This window comes from Vanessa tameamea, chromosome 7 (assembly GCF_037043105.1).
Source record: "Vanessa tameamea isolate UH-Manoa-2023 chromosome 7, ilVanTame1 primary haplotype, whole genome shotgun sequence".
Taxonomy (NCBI): domain Eukaryota; kingdom Metazoa; phylum Arthropoda; class Insecta; order Lepidoptera; family Nymphalidae; genus Vanessa; species Vanessa tameamea.
This window is the reverse complement of record NC_087315.1, coordinates 11,019,499-11,044,652: the sequence shown is the minus strand read 5'-3', so window position 1 is coordinate 11,044,652 and position 25,154 is coordinate 11,019,499. Positions and strand designations below refer to the sequence as shown.

The 25,154-nt window shown below is 32.5% G+C and overlaps 3 protein-coding genes across 6 annotated transcripts in view; 2 read left to right on the top strand and 1 right to left on the bottom strand.

Annotated features, from left to right (window-relative positions):
- LOC113398326 (calcium-activated potassium channel slowpoke) overlaps positions 1-6,925 on the top strand; it is a 65,645-nt gene extending 58,720 nt beyond the window's left edge. For all 4 annotated transcript variants that reach the window (XM_064215403.1, XM_064215404.1, XM_064215402.1 and 1 more), the window contains 3 exons: positions 109-245; positions 472-697; positions 894-6,925. In XM_064215403.1, the coding sequence (XP_064071473.1) occupies positions 109-245; positions 472-697; positions 894-974 (444 nt within the window). In that variant the 3' untranslated portion in view covers positions 975-6,925. The remainder of the gene's footprint in view (positions 1-108; positions 246-471; positions 698-893) is intronic.
- On the bottom strand, positions 6,436-12,619 carry LOC113398344 (uncharacterized). The gene is made up of 3 exons (XM_026637057.2): positions 12,207-12,619; positions 11,614-11,806; positions 6,436-8,003 (listed from the first exon to the last, which is right to left on the bottom strand). The coding sequence occupies exons 1-3, from the start codon at positions 12,454-12,456 to the stop codon at positions 7,280-7,282; spliced, it is 1,167 nt and encodes a 388-aa protein (XP_026492842.2). The 5' UTR covers positions 12,457-12,619; the 3' UTR covers positions 6,436-7,279.
- Positions 12,620-13,340: 721 nt separating this feature from the next.
- Positions 13,341-25,154, top strand: LOC113398347 (terpene synthase-like). Its single transcript, XM_026637061.2, has 8 exons — positions 13,341-13,515; positions 13,880-14,034; positions 18,678-18,822; positions 22,037-22,157; positions 23,033-23,172; positions 23,784-23,886; positions 24,026-24,153; positions 24,860-25,154. Exons 1-8 carry the CDS (start codon positions 13,471-13,473, stop codon positions 24,953-24,955), a joined length of 933 nt encoding a protein of 310 aa, XP_026492846.1. The 5' UTR covers positions 13,341-13,470; the 3' UTR covers positions 24,956-25,154.

Here is a 25,154-nt window from a genome sequence, read left to right as displayed (position 1 = left end):
TCTTCATTATGACTATCAAATGTAGTATTCGTGGTGTTCGTGGCCTACATTACACAAAAAAATCTTAAAAAAACAACTTTAGTTTATATACTCCTTCTTGTTTTACAGACTTATTTTAATCAGAATGCCTTAACACTGATTCGATCACTGATCACTGGTGGTGCCACGCCTGAATTGGAGTTAATCCTCGCAGAGGGAGCTGGTCTCCGCGGAGGGTACTCCACGCCCGAGAGCTTGGCTAACAGGTAAATTTTCTTCTTATAATTTTCGTATAATTTCGTATATCTAAAATAAAAGATTTTTGAAAATTATTATCGATAGGCAATCAAATTACCTTTAGTATTTATCTGTTTGAACAAGTCACTACATATATATTTGTTTGGACAACTTCCAGAAAACCGTCTCTGTTACGTTAGCGAACCAAGTCGGAAGCATAACAGTTCATTAACGTAAACATTTCTGCTCCCTCAGAGATCGGTGTCGAGTCGGTCAGATATCGCTGTATGACGGTCCGCTGGCGCAGTTCGGCGAGGCCGGCAAGTACGGCGACCTGTTCGTGGCGGCGCTCCGGACGTACGGCATGCTGTGTATCGGACTTTACCGCTTTAGGGACACGTCGTCCTCGTGCGACGCGAGCAGCAAGCGATATGTCATCACTAACCCACCTGATGACTTTTGCTTGCTGCCGACGGATCAGGTAAATATTACCGGCGTTATAATAATAATATTTTTTTCAAATTTATATTCCTGGGCTATGCCACTTTTAAAAGTTCGATAACTTTTGTCAGAATTTTCTGTTTCACGTCATTCATCTGTAAATGACCAAGTACCCTTTACCAAAAAAATAAATACTAGTAGTGTACAGGAGGATTAAAATTGACGTAACTTTATAGGTGTTCGTGCTGATGCAGTTCGACCCGGGCGTAGAGTACCGGTCGAGCCGGCGCGCGGCGGGCAAGGACGACGCGTCCTGACTATTGCTGTGCAGCGCCCTCACCGACGGGCCCTACTCCTACATCTAGGGGCCTGGCGACCCTCGCCCGAGGACAATCCTACCCTCCCGCCCCGACCTCCTCGACCGCCCACCTCTCCCGGACGTCGTCGATATTATCAGATTTTAGTTATCCAGCGATACCTTAACTTTTTATTTTTATTTCGGCCTTTTTCTTTTCTTTCTCACTTGCGAACTGTTTGTTATACTTTTTTCTTCCACCTTTCCTCCTATTTCACCCACTTTGATTTGTCTGTGTCGCCAATACCGGGTTTGAGTTTTATTTTTATTTTGGACGGCATTTCCTTTCGGACACTGCACTGCAAAATTTCACTCACTTCGAGCACTTAATAGAAGATTCTAGAAGATCCGTGTCGCTTCTCGAAACTGTTTTTTGGGGAATAATAGCCCCATAATACCGGGACAGTTTGTACAAATTATACAGGATGTTATCGAATAGATACACGACACTTATCGTTGGACATATACAGGATGTCAGAGTGATAGTATTAGAAAAGCTTTCAATGTCTCAGTATATTTTAGTCGTGAATTTAGATCGTGTCATGTCAGTGATATTAGCTAACACTTGATTGTATCGTAACAAATGACTCTGACCGTGCACATGTCCATCGATAAAGGCACACTGTACACTATTACACTTTCCAAACTGAGGGTAGGCAGACTACAACAAGGACTATGTAATCAAATGCTCAATGTAAAAGAACCTTTTAAACTTTTAATTGCACGAACGCCAATATATCTGGACAAAGTATAAATATAAGGTACATACTTGCATATATAAATTTTGCTTCGTTTAGATTTTCCATTCCTTATAAAGTAGATTACTTTTCATAATCACCACTAAGGTTATTTCTAATTGATATTACGTAGAAATATATTAAGCATTTAAAATACTCATCGACTGATTGACGTATTGTTAACTTCTCACATCACATATTTACTTATACATTATTCTATTATACTTTAACACCTTTATAAGTTTTCTTGAATTCACATTGAATTCGTCGTTTTTTAGAGTTTTTAAGGCTTTATCGCTTTTTATAATGCACGGTATGGTAGAGGTCTGCATACAGTTCCATTGCTCACTGTCCTCTTTTTCATATTATTTAGTTTCTCTTATTATTATTATTGTAATCATAGTGTAGATAGTTTGGTGAACGCTTTATTTTCTATGTAATCCTGTTTATGACTTATGCACAGAAAATATTGACATTTACCAATTATTAAGCTTCACCATTACTATAGTTCTTTTTTTTTGTTTATTTTTTTAATAAATATTTTTTTAAAGTATTTGGTTTTTCGTTTTTATTTCCTCAAATAGGGCGGGGGATTGTCAAAGTGGACGTGGTTTGCGGCGCTGCACAATAAATAAACGAACTGAAACAAATTATATAAAAAAAATATAATACTACCATTGCAATTGCGAGAATGTTCTGATCCAATGGGATGTACGTGAAGAGCTGAGTGCAAAGTGTAATTTTGCTGTAAATGTGTGATATTATTTTGAAAACGTCGTTGTTATTAATATGGCTTTTGAAGCCTGCGATGTAATTAGAATTAACTCCGGGTGCTTTGACGATTGTGGACTCTTGATAGTTTATTGTATTAGATAAGATAAAACTTTAAATAACTGCACTAAACATATTCTAAATAAAGAAAAACTAAACATCGGGCAGTTACTTGAAGTTCCTTTCTTAGAATTTACTAAATTAGTCAAATTCGCATCACCGTGGTTAGTATCGTACACATAGAATCATTTAGTGATCGAACTTAATGCAATAATTTATTACTAAATCACAATTACAAGATGTTTGATGAAGATCGCGATGAACATAATTATAATAAATAGGAATATAGTTAAATAGACACCGCAACGAGCTAAACGCGTTTTATTCACGCTGTTTAACACCGCATTATATTAGTCGTTAACGAATTAAATACCTCAAATAATAGTGTAATTTTTTGAATGTTAAATAAAATTATCATTTGTCAAACATCCTGTATATAGTTTTGTATTGGGGTTCGTGCCTACTGAAAGATGCTATGGAAATTCTATATTAAATTCAATGTACATAGATACAAGTCGGACAATAATGAAGTTCACGAGATCAATTCCAAAACAACTCGATTTAAAATAGCATTTAATTCGCTCATTGCTTAAAATCGATAACATATTTATTGGCCGACTGTACGATTACGATAAAATTAATAAAAATGTAAGTGCATTATGTTTGTGCGAACCCTACGCCTGATAACATAAGGTGAAACTTATCGATTGTTTTTGTCAAAATATTTCAGCAAAGTCGAATTCCATCTTTAAGCACAGTTTCACCCAAAGTTTGCGGCATTAGATTAATAATTAGGATCACCATTAAAATAGGATAGGCAATACCGGCCTTATTTATACATAGGATAATAAAACACGCAACGTAACGTCAGTGTCGTTTAATCAACTCGGTCCAAACGAATTATAATGCTAAATGCAATTCGTAACGGAATTGAGTATTACAACAAATACACTGCCATTTTTTGTGTAAATTCTAATAGTCCAATTATTTAATTTAAATCACGAATAGTGCAAATAGTTTCACGAATGCGGAGAAACGTGAAAATATATAATTATTGTAAAACGTAACGAATTTTGCACCAATACATTCGTCTATTGCGTTTTCATTTTAATAAATCTCGAAATAAATGTTACGATAAAAATAATATAGTATGGAAAAGTAGGAATAAAGATAATCGGCTAAGTGTTGCGACATCTTTGACGAACGTTATGCCAAACGATAGGCTTGATCAGGTAATGATGTATTCACTGCAGTGACGTAACGAAATTATAATCAAGAGGCTTTTGGCGTAATTTATTAATATTTAAAACGTAATTTTAATATTCCGTGTCTTTACATTGTTTGAGATTGATATTTTCAATTGAAAACGAAAATCGTGAAGTGTTTATTCGTATCTGCACTCTCACATGATAAATTTTTAAATAATAACACGAGATAAATTGGCAAGGTATAGGTAATAAATTCGAAAAATTATTGTACCTAGATAGTTGACGCAAGATATCTTTATCGATCGTAAAATTATAAAAAAAAAAAACGAGATGGTTGTGCACGATAGGTATTTAAATCAAAGTAATCGGTCTGTCCAAAAATTTATCCTTATCTATCTATTGTTGTATTTCTGTATAGCAATGCGAACGGTTCGATTGAGTAACCCGGATTTTAACGTGAGGGATGCAAACAGCCGCCTCGAGTCGAACGATAATAAATATAAAAGAATTTAGCAATCATCGGAGCAGTAACCATGCATGCCACTGAGAGCCTGTAGACGCCAACAAATGATTAGAGTGCCGCCACCAACAGCTGCAATCTCTATTAAACATTACTAGCTCTTTGTAAATAGTCAAATGTAATTTTGTATGTTACGTAAGATTTTTTCAAAATACACCTTTGCATTAAAAATAGATGGCTACGGCTGCTTTAAACTTTATATTCGATACTGTCGTGTGTAGTTTGTTGGGAATTAGCCTTCTGTCACTGTATGCTAGTTAGGTTTAGAATTCGGACGTCTCATTGTAAAAATGTAAAATACACGCTAATAGGTATTTTGAATTAATTATGAATGTTACATCTAAGGGTAATACTAAATGATGATTTTTCCTTTAATATTTTTATACAGCATTACAAATATTTATCGCAATTAAAAGTTTATAGAGGTGGATCAGTGTGCAATTTAAATAGTGTCTAATTGTATAATCGCCTTAACAAGAGAGAATATTGCTGAGTCCTTCTGCGTGTGGTTGCATGTGGTCTAATGTTATCGTACGTAATAAATTTTTATGCTCTATGCATGCATCACGTCGCCGATCACGATTTTTATGTGATGATGCGTCGTTACGTCAAAATAACGATTACTTATAATACGATCCGATTTGTAACATACTTCAAAACGGTAGTCAATTTTCAGTTATCTTAATAATATAATAATTACCCTAATGTATAAAAAAAATACTTAACTAAACACCATATCAATAGATGCCTTGTATATCCACATTTACCGGTTTAAATGCTAGATAAAATATAGATAATTCTGTAGAGGTCCAACATAGAGGCCAAAGTTGTTAAAATAGTTTGTTACAGTACACGAGTAGGTTTATGACGCGAAAACCTTGTACAAATCGGATCTTTAAAGATTTAGTATTGAAACGGATTTAGTATTCGAATTCGAGTAGCGACTTTTTATTATTTATAAAATAATACGTAAATAAACACACACTGTACCGTGCACGCGCACAAAGCATTCGTGTACAGACGAAGATTAAATATGTAGTAACGTCTTATCTAATGAACTATATCGGCGGTGTGTTAGTTCCTGAATTGTTTCGGTTTAATGACTTTCTCTCGCGAAAATTTAAGTCGAAAATTATATAAACACTAAATGCCTATTCGCAACTAGGTAGTACCATGTTCCGTGTGCAATAAAATCCTAGAATTAACAACATTGTTGACTATTGCTAATAGCTTGAGGTTGTTAACGTTTTTAGAACAGAATGATGAATTTTTATGTATTATATACGTATTTAAAAAAAAAAATCTTAACGCTCTATATTACGGATATACGCTAGACCCTTTTTGTAAGCTGATGCCATCTTGTCGTGTTGTTATACGCATAGTCCTGTCTTAATTAAAGTAGAATCAATATATAATGATGGCTGTGAGGTAACTATTAAAACAATTTAAATTTATATTATGTAAATGAAAAGATTAAAAAATAGTAAGGAAGAGATCGCTATGACGTAAAGACGGTCAAATGCTAAGTTTTTTTGTTATGATTTGGCACTGACTCTTGATATTAGGCGTCCACGGTAATATCTAGACTGCCTAAAGTTTATGATCGATGATACCTAAGCTTACATTTAATCACTTATGAACTTTAGATTTTAAGATATATATTAAAATGCTTTATCTATGTCTAATGTCATTTTTAATCTATTAGCGCCAGTGCCAAGACAGAGCAATTGTCCAATAATTTGATCAGGTATTGGCATCGATGCCGCCATTCATGTTGCGGGTTGCCATACTGTTGTTTGAATATGTTCACCTCTTAGCTCATATGTAAGAATATAATTTAATAGTGTTAAATATACGTCGACTCTAAATTCATAGCGACCTGTTGTATAATTATGTTGTAATTAATAAAAGTGTTATTACATTCATGGCAACCCATGAACTCAAGCTCACAGCTTTCTTCGCAGTTGCTCAAATTTCTCAAATCGTAACCCCATGTTTCACCGCTTCTAGATGCCCATTTATGAATTTAATATCACCATATTTGCGGTTGGATTCAAAACGAGGCGCTTAAGAAAGATTATACAAGTTTCCATTCGAAGCATCACAAAGGCTCACTGAATTAACCTATTTTAATTTTATTTTTTTTACAATATTTTATATAAAGCGGAGACTTGTATCATCATTTAGACCAATAGCTGATACTGTAAAATCGAAACGAGAAGAACTAATTTCGATTTTATAGTTACAGTGCAAATAGAGACCTGATTAGCGAGTCGAATTTTGTGTGTTGCCATTTTTCACGTAATATTACATAAGCCTCGACACTTGTACGATAGCAACACTTCCCATACAAACTGCCAAAATTTGTGGAAATATAGCTCTTACGGTTTATTATAATAGAGTAAATATTGGCTTGTTATAATTTTGTAGCAGGAAATGTTGCTGTGTGCACTAAAAAGCGAAACGACTGCACAACTCGGGAAATGTAATATTACCCCGACTGTTCGAAATGTAATCACAACACAAAAACAAATTATTTAATATTGTTGATGTTGATTGTTAATAAAATGCAAATAATGTAAATATCAAAATAAATTCTGTATTTGTATTTGAAAAAGTTGTTTTTATTTACTTTTCATCCACCCATGAAAATAGCTTCATAATTAGTTAATTATGTTAAAAATGGACGCTTATGTTATGATAAAAAATACATTTAAAAAATAATATAGTTTATATATTTTCATTTTCTACTATGTTACAAGCACATATGTACTAATAAATTAACATCACATATAATTTATTTAATAATACTGTATGTGTTAAAAGCTATAGGTTTTTACGGTAAAGAATTTAAAAAAAAATTGTCAATTCTCAATCTCTGACATTTATAACAACAAGCTAGTTACATAGTTCTTCAAATCAGATATGTATTTTTTTTTTAAATAGTTAACAAACCCATGACAATTTCTATCTAGCCAAGCTTAAATTTATCTAAATAACCTTTTGACATTTTCCTCGAGCGTAACTTCTTCGCTGAACTAATAGATACTTTTTTCTTCTCTTCTTCCAAAAGTAGCGGAGGAAGGGAAACTTTTCTGACATTGAAATGATTTTGTATTCCATTACAAATTTTAGATCCCTCATTTGGTGGATAGTCGGGCGTGTAAAGAGGTTCCAATTTAGCTAATTCTCTATGCTTTGCTGTCAAAACTCTGGCGTTCAACACTTTACTGTTATCTGTGACAATACTGTTATAGTTTCTTGTATCGAGAGAAACAAAAGACTTGGCACTGTTCCTTTCGTAGTGGATCGACGAGCCCGGCCTTGCATTTCTCATCCATCTCGATGAGGCCAGATCAGAACGGAGTATTGAGGGATTCGGTCGCTTTCTATGCGACGGGCTACGTATTTGAATCGGTGTTATGTGTAATAATGAACAGAAGGTGTCTGGGAGGTCGGAACTTTCCTCAAATTTGAAAGAAACTTTCTCTCTTGATAATTTTGGCTCGTATAAATCATCTGTAATAGAAACGCGCGGCGAGTTCTGTGGGGTAACGTCTGTGCTACTCTGTGATAATCTCTCTTCGCTCTCACTGAACTGTTCATAATCACTGTAATGCATTGCAATGACCTCCTCGTGTTCCGTTTGACGATGGAACTTTTTCTCCGGTAGCGGTATAGCTTTACCAACGATTCTGCAACATATTATTATTTAAATAATTTAAAAATGTTTAGTGACATACAGGGTAAACATACAGAATCGTATGACAAAAACTGAGGGAAAATCTAAATAAGAGAAAATCCGATAAACTGACTTATTATAGGAAACGGAATGTCTTAAACGACATCACTATGAAGGCGTCCATCTGACAACCCACGCAGCGCACACTGCATATACATAATATAATCTAGCCGGCGCACTGACAGTAAATATGCGTGAAAATGTTTTACTAAAAATATTGATAAATCGGCGCGGAAGCCAAAGTGGCGCGCACGGCTACTCATTAAATATTTTTATTTCTATTTTCATTGTATTCATTGCATTGTTGTCCTTTGATTGATTGTAAAAATTCAACAACCATGGGCCTCACAAGGTGTGTCCCACGCTTCATTTACATTTTTCAAATATAACTTAAGTTAGTGTAATTCGAGTCCTCGACTAGTCAATATAATCACTATTTTCCTACAATGTATTTTAATGCGTACTTCTCTATAACTCACAAAAACTAATTTTGTCTAGTGTCCCTAAAATATTATACATTTTTGAACGATACTTTATGTTTAATATGTCTAACCGAATAGCTCTTCAAATGGATAATTTTAAATCGATAACTTTTATAACTCGAAAAAATAAAAGTAAGTATACTTTAAGAATATTGCCGAGACACGCCTACATATTTTACGAGTGACAAACATTGATTTAATACTACTAGACAATTTGTTCAAAATTAAATTAATTAATTGAGTTATAGTTCAGAAGCCAAGATGATCGCGCAAATGTGTTACAATAGTCTTTATCTTTATCTGTTTGCCTCTCAGAGTATTATTGTTAAATTATTTGACTCAAAAATAGTAGTTTTTAATAGTACACTACCGTGTCAAAAGTAAATAGACAGGGTAGTTTAGAAAAAAAAAATTATTACAAAGAATCTAATTACTTAATTAAAAAACTAATACATGATAATTAATGGTGTGTTGAACTTCTTTTTTTTTCGTATGGAGTTTTTATTCTAGCTGGCATAGTATCAATCAAATCATCGATCTGATCTTATCTTAAATTACTCCATTTCTCAATCAACATCGCCTCCAATTCTTTAGGTCTTCTTGCAATATTCATTTGTAAAATGTGCCAGACATTCTCAACAGGGTTCATATCGGGCGATTGACCTAGCCACGGCAGAATTTTAAGCCCTTTTTGCGATTCCCAGGCAGTCGTTTTTTGAGCTCTATGAGACGGCGCACCATCTTCCATGAATACGTAATCTTGGCGGTTCAAATTTCTTCCTTCAAAGATCGGTAGAGGTAGATCCCTATTTTAGAATTTCAATATATCTTTCAGCATTGATTTTACCTTCACAGAACACCAAGCGACTTCTTCCGCCATACCAAATAGCCCATACCTCATATATATCATCCATAAATAAACCATAACACTCACACCGCCGTATTTCACGGTTTGCTGCAAATATCGGTCTTCTAACTGCATTACAGAGCGACGCCAGACCCATTTTCGTCCATTGTCGCTGAATTGACAATATCTGGATTCATCCGAAAAAATCACATGCCTCCAAAAGTTAAAATCCTTAGAAATCATTTCTTGTGACCAGTCAAATCTCCGCTCTTTTTGAAATTTTGTTAACAGAGGTTTCTTTTTGGCTACTCTTTTATAAAAGCCAAGATCGTGTAAGTACCTCTGAACAGTTCTTCGTGATAAATTTGAAGATAAAGCCACATCACTCACAGATATTTCGGGGTTTCTTAAGACTTCACGAACTAGCGCCCGTTTTTGTCTTTCAGAAGGTCCGGGTCTCCCTGATCTTGCACGATAACCCGGTTAACAGTTGACAAAGACACATTTAATCCAGCAATGATTTTACGCTGAGATTTACCACCTTCAAATTAGCCAACAATGCGTCCTCGAGTAAAATCGCTTAATTTTAGAGACCCACTTGTTCGCGGTATTTTAAAATCGTGTTAATAAACTGAGATTAGGTCCCATCTAAACTCTAATATTTTTTTCATAACTACCCGCTTTTATATTTTTAATAACTCTTTGCACCTATAGGTGTCTATTTACTTTTGACACGATAGTGTATTATAAACTATAATATATATATTTGTCCTTTACTGTTTTAGGTATTTACGTCAAATATTTTTTCCAAAAGATAATATGAAATAAATTAAGTTACTAACCATAAATAAATATGAAATCATGTAAACATAGCGCGCGTTTTAATAATAATGTCGTTTTATATTTTGATTTACTAAACATCAAAATGACCGAACTTATTAAGAATAAAATTGTGGTCCATTGACCGTAAATTGTTCGCAAAATCTATCCAGTGACGGACATCGTCTAGTAGTATACAATTATAACATATATATGTCAATGATGACAAGTAGGAGTACCGATTCTCGGAACTATTTAATGTTAAATGTTTATGTTCCTTTTTTAGATTATATATACACACATATTTAGATAGAGTGTAGCACTATAAAGGAACGAAAACAAATTGATTTACTGACTTGATGTGCGAGACATCTACGCTTGACACTCGCCAGACGTCATACTAGTTTAAGAAAGTGTTTACGAGTAGAGTGGCAGTCAAAGGATTTTTTATTAACGTCTATATAATCTAAGCCTCTTTAAGCTGAAAATTTCCCCAACTTTTTAAAGCTTTTGTTCCTTCATAGGTATTTTTTTTTGTCTCCGTCGATATTCGACTTATTGAGAAACGAATAGAAATAGTTGTTGATTAACTTTGATGTTGATTATCTTCATAACTGCGCGAGACATATTATAGTACTCAGTGCGTGCAAGCACAGGTGCACTCTCTTCCCTCATCTTCCCTTACTCTGATAATCCGATTGGAATGGCAAATCCAACACAACTGGAAAGAGGTCAGGGGCCAGACCAAGTCTTTATGTGCGGTCCGAGGCACGAAAGTGTATTAATTAGGAGCTATTTTATTATTACGGAATTACAGAATATATTATATTTTTTACAGAATTTCATTTAATACGAGAACTGCTTTTACAATTTAAAACATACCATAGATATTAATGAAATCGCTAAATTCACCACAGTCAATAAATAAATACATTTTTATCTTTCAACTTAGGTTTTTTTAACCAAATCAAAAAGAAATAAATATCAAAAATAGAATTTGAAAAATTTAATCCAATTACCTCGCTCAATTTATGTCTTATGTATTAGAATTGTTACTTTTTGAAATGTGTGTGTAAAGATTTGTTTAAATGTATGTTGTTTTTATACATTGGTCTTTGTAAGAGTTGTCTAGGGAAGTAAAAACAGGCAACACTTTGCACCCCCGGTTAAAGTAACTGCATATAAAAAGTTACAAAAAATACAATATAACTCAAAATAAATAGTTTCTGATTGATTTATCATAGGAAATACAAAGCTGCAATTATATTATTATTTTTCATTTAGCAATATCAATTAAATTAAACTCTAGGAGTGCCAGTGTTGAATGTAATAATCTAAACTGCAAATTAAATATTTTTGTAAATATACAAAGAAAAAAAATTATGCACCAATTCTATTTTAAGTACAGATTTTACCTGAGTTGTGGATGCAGCTGTCTCCATTGCCGGCATTCTTCAAGAATATTTGGTCTAGAACACTTTTCTCCTTCCTCATCATACAGAGTCCTTTCAATCCTCTCCCACTCTTCAGTCAAACTCTTGGTTGCCTCTGCTGTATTTCTTCTCAGGGCTGAACCAGAGCTACTGTCACTTTCTTCACTATGAAAATCTGAAAAGTCAGCATAAATCATAGTTAGTATTTTACCAGTAATGATCATCATCACTATAATACCATTTTTAAAATGAAGATTATATTTTTTGATATTTTTAGACTTTAATACATAATAATAATTTCAAAAACCTTTTGTATATGTATTGAAAGGACAATCTGTTACTATATCATTTTTTTATTCAATTGAATACATTTACATATTGCATAACTTTCACTTATGTGTAAATATGTATTATTAATTTTTAGTTTTGTTTGGTGTACTTTATAAGTTTTTAAGGAACAGTTATTTTTTTTTTAATTTTAACTAAGTTCATTCAAAATATTTTACACCAATTAAAGTTATGAATTTTGAATTTGTTATCGTTATATCTTTATATAAAGAAGTTTTATTTTTTACCTGTTTCACTTTCTGAGAAAAAATCAGAAAACGGTGTACTGGCTCTCTCTAAACTATCATCTGCATAATGAGGTATCTTGTATGAATAAATAAGATTTCTGTTAACGATATTACTAGAATTCGCAGATAGTGCAGGTAATTCTTGAACTGACCGATAGCTAGCCCTTTGTTGAGATATTTGAGGCAAATAATCAATAATTTTATTAATATTTCTCTCCCGAGCGGATAAAATATATTTACGTGCCGACATAATCAATTAATAATCCACGAATTCCATATTTCGATTGTCCTAGTCTTTAATCTGTTTATGTATTGTAAATAGCAGGTTAATTAATTGATATTAATACAAAATAATTTTCAAAATATCAAAATCGTCAACAAATCAATAAGCAATAACAGAATTTGAATGACAGTCGACAGAGAGACGACAGATTAATATTACAGAGTTACCAATAATCTTGCCCGATATTTATGTACATATTAAATAATTAATAATTATATTTATATGACAGACATAAATATCTTTAAAACATATTACCTACTAGTTTTACGAATAACTGTATAAATTAATTAAAAAAATAAACAATTTTTATTTATATACAGGCAGTATACTAATTAATTGTTTAAAATAACACGAATTTAAATAAACTTAATAATGATAATAATTTAAGAAAATTTGTTAGGGTAGCTTATTTTACAGGGTAGAAATTAACATTAATAAGCTAATTGTAACTTTTGAGTATCATATAAATCTTCATTTGTTTTTTTATCGGTGGTATCTGGGATTTTTTCTTAAAAGTACAAATTTTTTCTTAAAAGACTAATGCTAGTCCATATTTTAGGCAGAGATAGAGATGTAATCTGGAACCTACTAACTTATGTGCTACATAGGTTACTAACCTATGTGCAGACCATTAAATGTATTTGATGCACAGTCATCTCTATCAATCAATGTTCATGATTTGTATAGTAGCTATTTTTATTTTTTATTCGTATATAATGAAAACCTTAATGCAAATAATTCTTATGTAAATAAATATCATTTTATTATTAATGTTTATCTAAAAAAAATTACACTAGTTCTAATGTCATTTGTCAATTTTATTTTATAGTAAGGCAGTAAGTGGCAAGTGACAACTGGCATTCGACACTCGACAGACGTCAGACGTCATTTTCTGTTCCACTGCAGTGGAAATCGATTTTTTGATAGTAATTCGTTATTATTAATTTTTGTTACAAGGAAAATAATTTATTCAATAACAAAATGTCCCAAATAACAACAAAAAGTGGTGACAAAAATCAGGATGAGGTAAGTTTTATAGTACATGACATTTTATAGTTTTATCGTCACGCTTGTATTTATTTTTAAAAATAAAATCTTTACGCCTAAATATATTGATATAAATTGGTTAGTTTTTTATAAATTTCTTTGGTAACAAGGCATAAAGATATATGAAGCTTAAATTGATTTTATGATAATCTAGCAATTCATTTCTGATAAAATTCCAATAAGTATATTTTTTTTTTATTTTAATATATTGCTACCAGCAGTCGATATCTTATAAAATTGACTGCTCTGCACACATTTTTTTTTTATTATTTGATGCTTTACTAGTTTGCTAAAGACTTGAATTTATGAAACTTTTACAATGTAGCTTGAATTTTTCTTAAAGAAACTCCTGATGCCATTCACATACATCCAACAAGTCCCGGGGAAACAGATACGTTCCAAGCTCACCCTGGCCTTTAACTATTGGTTGAGAGTAAGCGATGAGAAACTCCGTGCCATCGGTGAGATAGTACAGATGTTACACAACTCAAGCTTATTGTAAGTAAAGCAAATACATGTTCTTTTTTTAATTTTTATTTATTCTTATTTTGTTCTGAATAAGGCATTAGATATTAGCACTTGTTTATGTATTTGTAGGTAAATATTATAATAAATGTACAGATATTTAATTTAATTTTATTTATTTCAAAGCTTGTAATAAATAAAATTTTACCAGAATCAATTTAGCATTCGGTCTTTTATGCACCTTGGTATAGTCCTACTTGATCTGAATACAATTTATACTTAAGAAAAATTAACACTGTTAAGTCTTAAATTATGTATATATTCTTGACACCATAAGTATTTAAATTTTCATTTTATAAGGTTAATAATGAACCCATGACCCCTGATAAAATCAAGATATAACTAAAAACTTTTGTTGTTTTTAAGTATATATTTATTATTATCATTTTTTCCTTTATGATTGCATTACAATTTAAAAAAAAAATAAGGAAGTTCATGCTCATCATATCAACAGTCTAAATTTAAAACCTGTGAAATAACAAATAGTAGAAAACTACAACAAATATCTTCTGGTATAAGTTAGATATTTGATAATGTTAATATTAATGTAATTTATTGTACACCACAAACATAAAATACAGAAAAATCTTAGGAATAAACGTAAAACAAAATAATAATAATAATACTTAAAATATATACAAATATTTGATGTGTTGTACAATGGGCGGAGTCATGGCTAATTAGCCATCTCTTCCAGACAATCCAAATTTGTATATTGGTTTAGTATGTTTTTTTGGTAAGGCAATACGAAAAAACGTTTAAATTATTATGTAAATTAATACATTTTTAAATATGTATTCAAATGTAAATTATTATTCTTTTATCATTATAATAATTTATCTGAGAATACAATTGACCTTTGTTAAATAAAGTTACATAGTAATGAGTATAATGGGAATTTATTAAATAATTTAACATTTAAATGTGTCAATACAATCTTGTTATATTATATAAATATTGGGACAATAGTTAAATAATAATTATTAAAAAAGAAATTTGAATAGGCCCTTAGTGATCACCATAGTTTTATTTAGAAGTATCTCGTCCAAATTCGACATACATAATTATATATAGCCTATTCCAATGGAAGAAAGAAAAAGAGTAACAAACCTTAGATTTACGTATTTCATGCAATTTGCTAATAACTTAGCTATATTGTGCACTACTTAGAGTTTATGATCTTTATTTATAACTACTATCCACTATCCATTTTAATTTTAATTCCAAAATTCCAATAACAGTTTCGTCGACGTTCAAAATGCGATTTTTTCGCAAATTTATAGTGAATATCATAGACTAATCAAGCTCTCGACCATTATGTCGCGTCAATTTGCTGTCAAATGTTGTCTATTTGGCTTTTTTTCCTGTTATGGTTGGAATAAAGTGTATATGTTTAAAATATGATTGATAATGTCGCCCTGACTAATTTTGGCCACCGCGGCCACTCTCAAAAGAGACCAGCCAACCATACATGGCCTATTATATAGTGCACAGACACAGATACACTCTCTATTTCCTTACTGTCGTTATGCAATGGGACGGCTGTACGTGTTTTGGCACGGTGAAAACTTTCAACTTTCAGACTGCGTGCTGTTACTGAGATTTTGCGATAGAAGACCTCAATTACTTTTTTCGGGTTCCGTCCTGGGGTTTGAACTAAGGACCTCGGGATCTGCTGCCTTATATCTAGCCAATAGACCAACGAGGCAGCCAATAAATTAAATATATATGACTGCTCAACAGATGAAAATATAGGGAATCTGTAATTCCCCATTGAATCCAGTTTCTGAAATAATTATCAAATTAAAATTAACTATTTTGAGATCATTGTCCAGATTTAAACATCCATGTCTTTTATTAATTTCGTGCTCAAAGAAAAAATCGTTAAGATGTTCCACGTGTGGGATCAATGCCACGGCTTTATCTACTGTCCCGTATGTAACCAAAGTATATTATTTATTAAATTTGGTACGATCGTCTTGGAAACAGTGCTTATTTCAGTTTTGCCTTATAAGATTAATCGTTGTTTATGATCATTCGTTTAATTGACGCTCAACAGACTAGAGGGGGCGACTTCGTTTTTATTAATTAATTTGTACATGTTACGCATCTAAGTGCTTTGGAATTTATAAGCAATTATGCTCCATTCCAATAGTACTTATACAATTCATGCTCGTTGACTACCAAGTCGCTAGATATAAGGCCGCAGATTCTGAGGTTCTAGCTTCAACGCCAGGTCAGACCGATAAAAAGTTATTCCGTTTATTTGTCGCAAAAGTTTTAGTTGCAGCCCAGAGTCGTCGGTATTGCACCTGAACTCATTCGGTCGCGTCAAATTTGACGACCCATCGAAATATGAAAGTGCACCATTATTTACGCACACACTTGTGTAGGTAATAAATCTTGCGTAGTTAAAGTGGTGGGTGGTATTTGTGAATGTGTAGATCTATATATAATCGTAAAATTGTAAATGCCGTTTTTTACACACACATATAATTATATTACAGTCAATGTTTTAACAGCTTTTTCGCGGGTTTTCAGCTCTTTCACTTTTTTTTTTTATAAATTTCGGTCAAGGAAGAGTAACACTTTCTGTTATATAATATTAAACAAAAATATAAATTTATAATATTAAGCAAATGGGTGATTGTGCTTACGAGAATTTGGCACCTAAAACCAGAGTATAAACGATTATAAGTAGTAGCTTTCTATCATCAATTAGGTTCCCTTTCTATTTGAAAAACAGGCGAGTTTTCTTACTCGCCTTATTTTAAGGAATTTGGGTAAGAAAATTTTAACTAACCCGAAAGACTGAGGCTCCGGACAGGAAAGGCAGTATTGTTGTATGAGAATTTCATAAGCTGCTGGTTATTCAAACTAAAATTGGTACGAATTTTTTGTCGAATTGATCAAAAGAAGATCTATATTAACATCTAAATAGATATTCCAGTATTTTCTCTGGACGACAATTACTTCTATGAATTCTATTGTTGGTATTTTCTAAGTATTCTTAGAAAATGCAGCCTTATACGTCTTTGTTTTGGATAATATTCCTTAGCGGCATAGTATAGAAATGCATAATTTTAATAATTTTTTTCGTAACGCTTAGTGAAAAACAGACCACAAATATTTATAGTTATACTTTTAAGACATTCATGACAGTATACCCTACCCTACTGTCACGACAAAGTCTTTTTCAAATACCTCGCACTAGCAACAAATCACTTCGAGTCGAAACAAACACCTTTATAAGCTACATCCAGCTCGAACCAATAATAAAACAATTTCACAGAAATTTGACGTTTGAATACTATAAATTACTAAATATGTATAAAACTTATACAATATATAAATAGTTTTAGTATTTAATATTATTGTACTTATAAAAAGCTGCGTTACTAAATTTAGTTTATCGACATGACAAATTAATTTCATGCTGTGTTAAAATTTAAAATAAATTAAAATGTTATAATAATAGCTTAAAAAAAGAAAATTACCTATTCTAAGTACCTACTTATTTTACAGCAGATTTTACGGACTCGTAGGTAATAATTTTAGTAATAAAATTGTTTATCGTTCAAGCGAATGGCGTTATGGCTGAGGAAAATTTGCAAGAAATACATTTAGGAATGAGCTTGTGACATACGAAAAACTATTTTAATTTATCCTTCAATCCTAAACCAATGTTACAATGCTAACGAAATATAGTAAGCTGGGGCTAATGACCTCGTAACTAAAACCACCCACATATTTGTATATTCTATTCTAATCTAAGAATTAACAAAAATAACAAACCTTAGATTTACAAATTTTATGCAATTTTCAAATAGCTCAGCTATATTGTACATTAATAAAAGTTATTGCTTAATATATCTTTATTTATAATAGAACAATATTCCATTTGACTACTTATAACCCCATTTATCACCAATCAATAATGAGGAGCATAGATTAGGCATGCTTTCGACCAATGATATCACGTCAATTCTATGTCAAATGTTATTCATTTGGATTTTGTCCTCTTGTGGTTCGAATAGGAATAGGTAAATGGAATTGACTATTGACGTCCCTGAAAGTCTACCACAGATACGTTTTGGAGGAAGCTCAAAAGCTTTATGCGCAAGACGAGTAGTTAGATAATTTTTGAAATAGTAACAAAAGGAAATTCACTGGAACCGTTTATATTTGCTGGATAATGATGACAAAAAACTAAAATTTTTACCTACTAACACAATTCTCGAGCCTCACCGGCAGTTTTTCCATGGTTTCGAAACCAGTAAAGCGGGTTAGTTTTAGAAACATAAAAATTACTTTATTTGTTTTGTTTACCTTTATTGTACACATAATAGTTTTGAAACTGGATAGCCGTTTAGACCTTAAGCTAATATATCTATTAATAAAGAAAGTTTTTTTTTTTTTATTTGAGCAAAGGGTAAAGTTCAGTCAGTGACATTACATTCCGAATGTGTGCTTGCTACTCAGTACGTTGAAGATGTGTTGAGTCGTCGACTCAACATTGAGGGGGCGAGGGTCGCACGAGGAGCGAATTCATAAAATATTAATTCTATATATGTTTTCTCTGTTTATTTTTAAAATATATATTATTTTTCTAACAGATTGGACGACATACAAGACAATTCCATTCTACGTCGAGGTATTCCAGTGGCGCATTCCATTTATGGTATAGCGAGCACTATTAATGCAGCTAATTACGTCATAATCATCGCCCTTGAAAAGACTTTGCAGCTTGGACATCCAATGGTAATGTAACCTTATTTGTTATTCTTAATCTACGAATTCAAATGTAAACATACGTTTATACGCACATTTTAGATTTTCTTTCAAATAATATTTATCGGTGTTAGATAATTTTTATGTTGTCTTCCGATTAGATAACCAAGAATGTTTGGTTGACTTATTTTTTTTTCGTCAATAAAAATGTTTACTGTGCGACAATTTTAGTAGCGAGGATTGTAATGGCAATAATCTTCAACGATAATGATCATATTGTTTGTCTCAATTTTAATTTGAAAGGAGTTTTTAGAATATAGTGATTGCTAACTGTTGTCATAACAATTGCATCAGAATAATAAATGAATCCAAAGCTAAACTAAGGATTTCTAAAATAATGTTTCGTTTAAAGATCCATTTTTGAGTATTTTTGAAATATTTAAGTAGCAATTAAATAGTTACGTATCTCATTTTAACACTTTCATTAAACAACGTACGTAATCATTTATATAATTAGATACAGTAATCAGTTTTTATATATTTTCGTAAAATAACAAATATACTCTTGACTCATGATAGAACAGTTAAAACCTTGGTGGTTTTTAGTTGCTATTATTTAATTAATTTGTTGTTGAAAGTATTATTAGGTAAGCTAGTTAAAACTCGTGCTGCAGCAATGATTGCAGGATCAAACCCGCGTACGCATCACCGAATTTTCGTGCGCTTAATTTGGTTTTATAATTCGTCTCGTGTTCAGCGGTGACGGTAAACATATTGAGGAAACTTGTATGTGTCTAAAATCAGTGAAGCTCTGCTACATTTGTATCACCAACCCAAATTAGTTCAAAGTGATGCAATAAGCTCAGAATCCTAAAATGGGGAAGTGGCTTTAGCTCAGCAGTGGGTTAGTAACGGACAGTTATTTTATTTTACAATTAAAAAAAAAAACGAAATCCTCTTCAGTACTTTATACTGTATGTTACTTACAAAGTATATAAAATATATATTTTATTCCCTATATATTATATTTTAATGTGTACTTACATATAACAATGTTTTCATACGAGAGTGGCATAATTTAAACAATTATTAAATATGTACATAATATTCTCTTTTTTAATAAACGTTAAAACAATCTTAATATATTATTATTTGAAAAAGTTTTAAAGGGCAGCGATTTTTTTATCGGAATTTATTTAGTTGATTGTAATTTTGTTGTAAAATAAACATATATTGCTTATTGTGCTTATTTATGTTTATTCCTTATGTTATTGGAATGGATTGTGATTGGAATCTTATTCCTTAATTAATATAATAATATTCTTTGTTTAATAGCTTTATCACAAAAGTAATTATGTTGCTCTTGATGCATATGAATTATAAATATATATCTATTTGAAATACAAATATAAACTTTGTAAATACTGACTTGATCGATCAGAGGTTAATTGAATTCCGTGCAATTTAAAAAGTTAAAAATGACCATCAATTGATTCTTTTAATATATATTATTTGAAATCTATTTTTACGAAAAGACTAACTCGTTCTATCAAAACGTTAAAATATAATAATAATCTATCGATTCACTAATATTTTGCACAAATATCGCTTTAGGTTGATTGAAGAATAGATGATCATATCATAATATTTAATGTGAAGAAGCAAGAGAATATTATAATTATACGTTATACAAATTTACGTCTGAAGCTTAGATTGCGTGTGATACGAGAGGGGGAAGCGTGGGGCGGTTACAGGTGTTAGTTACATTTTTCGGGGATTAAAAGTGTTATACCAGATTATATTTTTTATCTGTGCATTTCATTCAAATCCATTTAGCTGTTATGGCGTGATTGAGTAACAGTTATACATGCATATGTGAGTAAAATTTCGTTTCCTGCCTAAAAAAGAGAGAAGAGGATTTTAACTGTAAGACAAAATGTATTCATATGTTTGTTTTGTTTAATATTCGTAAACAAAATTTGACGCACGTTACGTATAGTTTATTCCTGAAGGCGGCACTTCAATTAGCCTAGCATGTTTTATCACATACACGACCACTCACCCCCGCCTGAAATATACTTATAAATATAAATATACTACACGAAGTATTTTAATATATTTCTAGATAATCATCAATACCTGTTTAGAGCGGCATATTGAAAAATAAATGTAATAATTCTAGAAATTTCTATGTGATCTTGTATTGGCTTAGTATTTCTATTGCGGATAAGATTGTTTTTAATTTGTATTCATGAAATTCATATATAATTAAAAATATACATGCCTATACAATAAAATAGGGTAAACCCCTTATTCCAATCGTAGGGGTAAAGATAAACAAATCTTAGATTTACATATTTAATGTAATTTGCTAATAGCTCTGCTATATAGTGCACTACAAATAGTTCGTGATTAATATATATTCATTATATACATACATATACTATTTAACTACTTATATCAACTTTAATTTAACTTGAAAATTTTTAATGAAAACTTCGCCGACCTAATATTATAAACAAGATACTTACTTCTGTAGATAAAATACGCTATAGAGAAGAGACAGTCCAAATACGCTTCGAAGTGTTCAATAATATTATATTGTTTATTTCTATTTTAGTTTTATATATTACCTATTGAAGTAGGCTGATTAGCATATGGGACCTTCTGGAATGTAATCATTAGCAGCGTGTAAATTTCCCACTGCTGGGCTAAGGCCTCCTCTCCCTTTGAGGAGAAGGTTTTTGGAGCATATTCCACCATGCTGCTCCAATGCGGGTTGGTAGAATACAAATGTGGCAGGATTTCTTTGAAATTAGACATATGAAGGTTTCCTCGCGGTGTTTATCTTCACCGTTGAGCACGAGATGAATTATGAACACAAATTAAGCACATGAAAATTCAGTGGTGCTTGCGTGGGTTTGAACCCGAAATCATCGGTTAAGATGCACGCGTTCTAACCACTGGGCCATCTCGGCTCGGAAATCACTACTGCCCATAGACGTTGGAGTCGTAAGAAATATTAACCATTCCTAACATCGCCAATGCCGCCAAACTTGGGAACCGAGATGTAATGTCCCTTGCGCCTGTAGCTACACTGGTGCACTCATTGTTCAAAACGGAACACGACAATCCGAAGTATTGCTGCTTGATAGTAGAATAATACGAGTGGGTAACCAGAGAAACAAAGCCCTACTAAGTCTAAGTTTCTATTTGTGAAATGTAATAAATCATGTAATTTCAGGCTACCGCTGTGTATACCGAACAATTGCTGGAGTTGCACCGAGGTCAAGGTATAGAGATATACTGGAGGGATAATTTCCAATGTCCGACTGAAGAGGAATATAAGGAGATGACAATGAAAAGTATGATATTTGTTCGCTGTATTGCCTCAATTTTTTTTTAATTGTCATCAAAATTTTCACCCTAAATTTGAATATGGAATTAACGAGAACATTTAAACATAGGTATACGGAAAACTGGTTATGTGCACATTGTGCCGTATCAACGCAAATGCTTTACTTGCGTCGTGGTTAACTAATGCGTCGATTGCACGCCATTGAGATTATTGCTGAAGTTTGTCTGCGGCGATAAATATATTTTTAGTGTTAATAAGACAAGGACTATACTGTTTAATGACAAGTTAAATTGCCGCCGGGAATGGCGGATAGCAGCCGTGACGTCATTAATAATCTGACAGCTTCCGAACCGATGTTACATTATTATGACGTTTTAATTGACGTATATACACTTTTGGAAATAAGTTGAATATTTTAGAGTTTGTCGTCTAGCTGTATTACTAAAATTAATAAATTATATCATGGGCTAATTTCGGCAACGATGCCCAATTTCAAGGGAGACCAAGACCAGACCAGACCAAATAAGCGGGACATATTAGTATAGTGCTCCAGTGCGTGGACACAGCACTATTCCCTCGCCCTCATAATCCCAACACGACCGGAAAGAGTTAAGGGACCAACGGCTTTACGTACTTTCCGAAGCACGGTAGTGTACACATTTCCAATATCCAAACCTCTTAGTAACAGTCCGGCTGTTACTGAGAATTTTTCGATGGATTATTCACTTTATCGGCCCCATCTGGGTTTGAATCCAGAACCTCGGAATCTGTGCCCTTATATCTGGCCACTAGACCAACGAAGTAGTCAAAATCATAGTTATTAATGAGTCGAAAATCTAAAATATGAAACAATATAAACTAAAAAGCTTATTTTCTTTCCAGAGACGGGCGGTCTTTTCATGTTGGCGATTCGCTTGATGCAGCTCTTTAGCGATAACAAATCGGACTTCAGCAAACTGTCATCAATCCTCGGTCTATATTTTCAAATAAGAGACGACTATTGCAATTTGTGCTTACAGGAGGCAAGTTTACAAACAACTTTAATATTATATATAACATTTCGATATCGAATTAATAAACTATCTGCACTAAAAAAAATATCGATAATTTGTACATGTCTATAGGATATAGGAACTCCTAAGCTTGGAGTCTGATTTAATGTTTCGTAGTCTACTATAACTTGTGTGAAATTTTAGCAAAAGTAACACTTTTTCCATCAGCTCTCAAGTATAAAGCTTGGAGATATTTCTCCACACTGTTTCGATACATATGTGGCTGCATGTGCCACAGGATATAATCCGACATGCAGGTCTTCTGACGATGTTATCTTCAGTGACGACTATACTATACTATTATGACAAAGAGGTAAAATTTGTTTGTTTGTATGTAGGGGATAATATACAGAACTAGTGATTCAATCTAAAATTTTTTTACTGGTGTAAAAAAATATTCCTAAGTTTTATAGCGTACGAATTATATTTATAACATAAGAATATTAAGAGAGATATATGATATTTCTTTAGTAATAAATTGCGCCAATTAGGCTCACGAAACCGCGGTGGCGGTTAGGTTTGATTCAATTTACAAATAAATCTCGAGAAATAATTATTGAATATAATTGTGATCGTTTCAGTACTCCGAGAACAAGAGCTATTGCGAAGATCTGACGGAAGGTAAATTCAGTTTTCCCGTCATACACGCGATACAAAATCAGAAAGGGGATAACCAAGTACTTCGTATCCTTTATACAAAAGTGTCTTATAAGTGTGTGCGCGTGCGATTGCGTGTGTGTGCGTATTCATATACACAATATATATTTGCATATAATATATAAAAAAAATGTAAACAAGATAAACATATCCTTAGCGTTCTCAGATATTCTCAGGCAACGCACGAGAGACGTAGAAGTGAAGCGTTACTGCATCTCACTCCTGGAGAGGTTTGGAAGTTTCCAATACACGCGGGATCGTTTGCAGGAGCTCGACAACGAGGCCAGAGCTGAGGTAAATCATATTCATTTCAAATTGAAACATCAGGAAATGTCACTCTTACGCTGATTAATGTCCTCTAGAAATTGTCGATGGACATTTTCAGTCAGAAAGACTAGTTTTAGGTGCAGGAAATAATGTAGCTTATGTGTGTGTGTGTGTGTGCAAAGACATGTGCAATTTCCGTTTTATAGAAAGAAATCAGACACAGGTCAAAGGCTTTATTTACTTTCCAAGCTGTCTCTCTTTACCCTCCAAATTACGAGTATGAGTTTCTTATACCCAATATTATTTATTGGCCAAAGATTTGACTTCCTCCTCCAATACCTTATCTAGTCGCTAGACCAAAGTGTGGTACTCTTACAAAGAGCCTGAACTATCTGACTACACTCGTGAACATCGTGCTTACTCAACTTTATATTTTGATATCAAATCAAATGGAGATTTTATAAGCGAATCGCACATGTTAAATACACTTCCACGAGACTAGTCATCTGCGCAAGACCTATCACAGGGAACAAATGTGCTCGCCAGCACAAGAGTTCAGAAGCAGAGTCAACGCCACTGCGCGCTATCAAAGCTGTCGGAAAGCAAACACTAACAACTTCCAAACGCTGAGAGGATAATGAACATTAGAACCCCGGACTTATATCCCAACTACCAAACAGATAATACGTCCCATACAAATATGTGACTGACGTTTAGCTCATTTATATTTCAGGTCAAACGTTTAGGTGGTAATCCACATCTGGAAGAGTTGTTAGACGAACTGCTCAGCTGGCGACGAGACAAGAAACCTGCCATCAATGAAGAATAAGTTAAAAATTAATGTTTTCTTTTCATGATTTAAGCTTCTGTTCGTATTAACGTTTGTGGAATACACACACAGTTTGCTCTTTACATGAAAAACCATCGATTAAGAACTACAGGAAGAGCATGGTTGTATGTTTTAATAGAAACTGTTGCTAAATATTCAGAGAATTACTAATAATTCAATCTCTTAATAATATGTCATT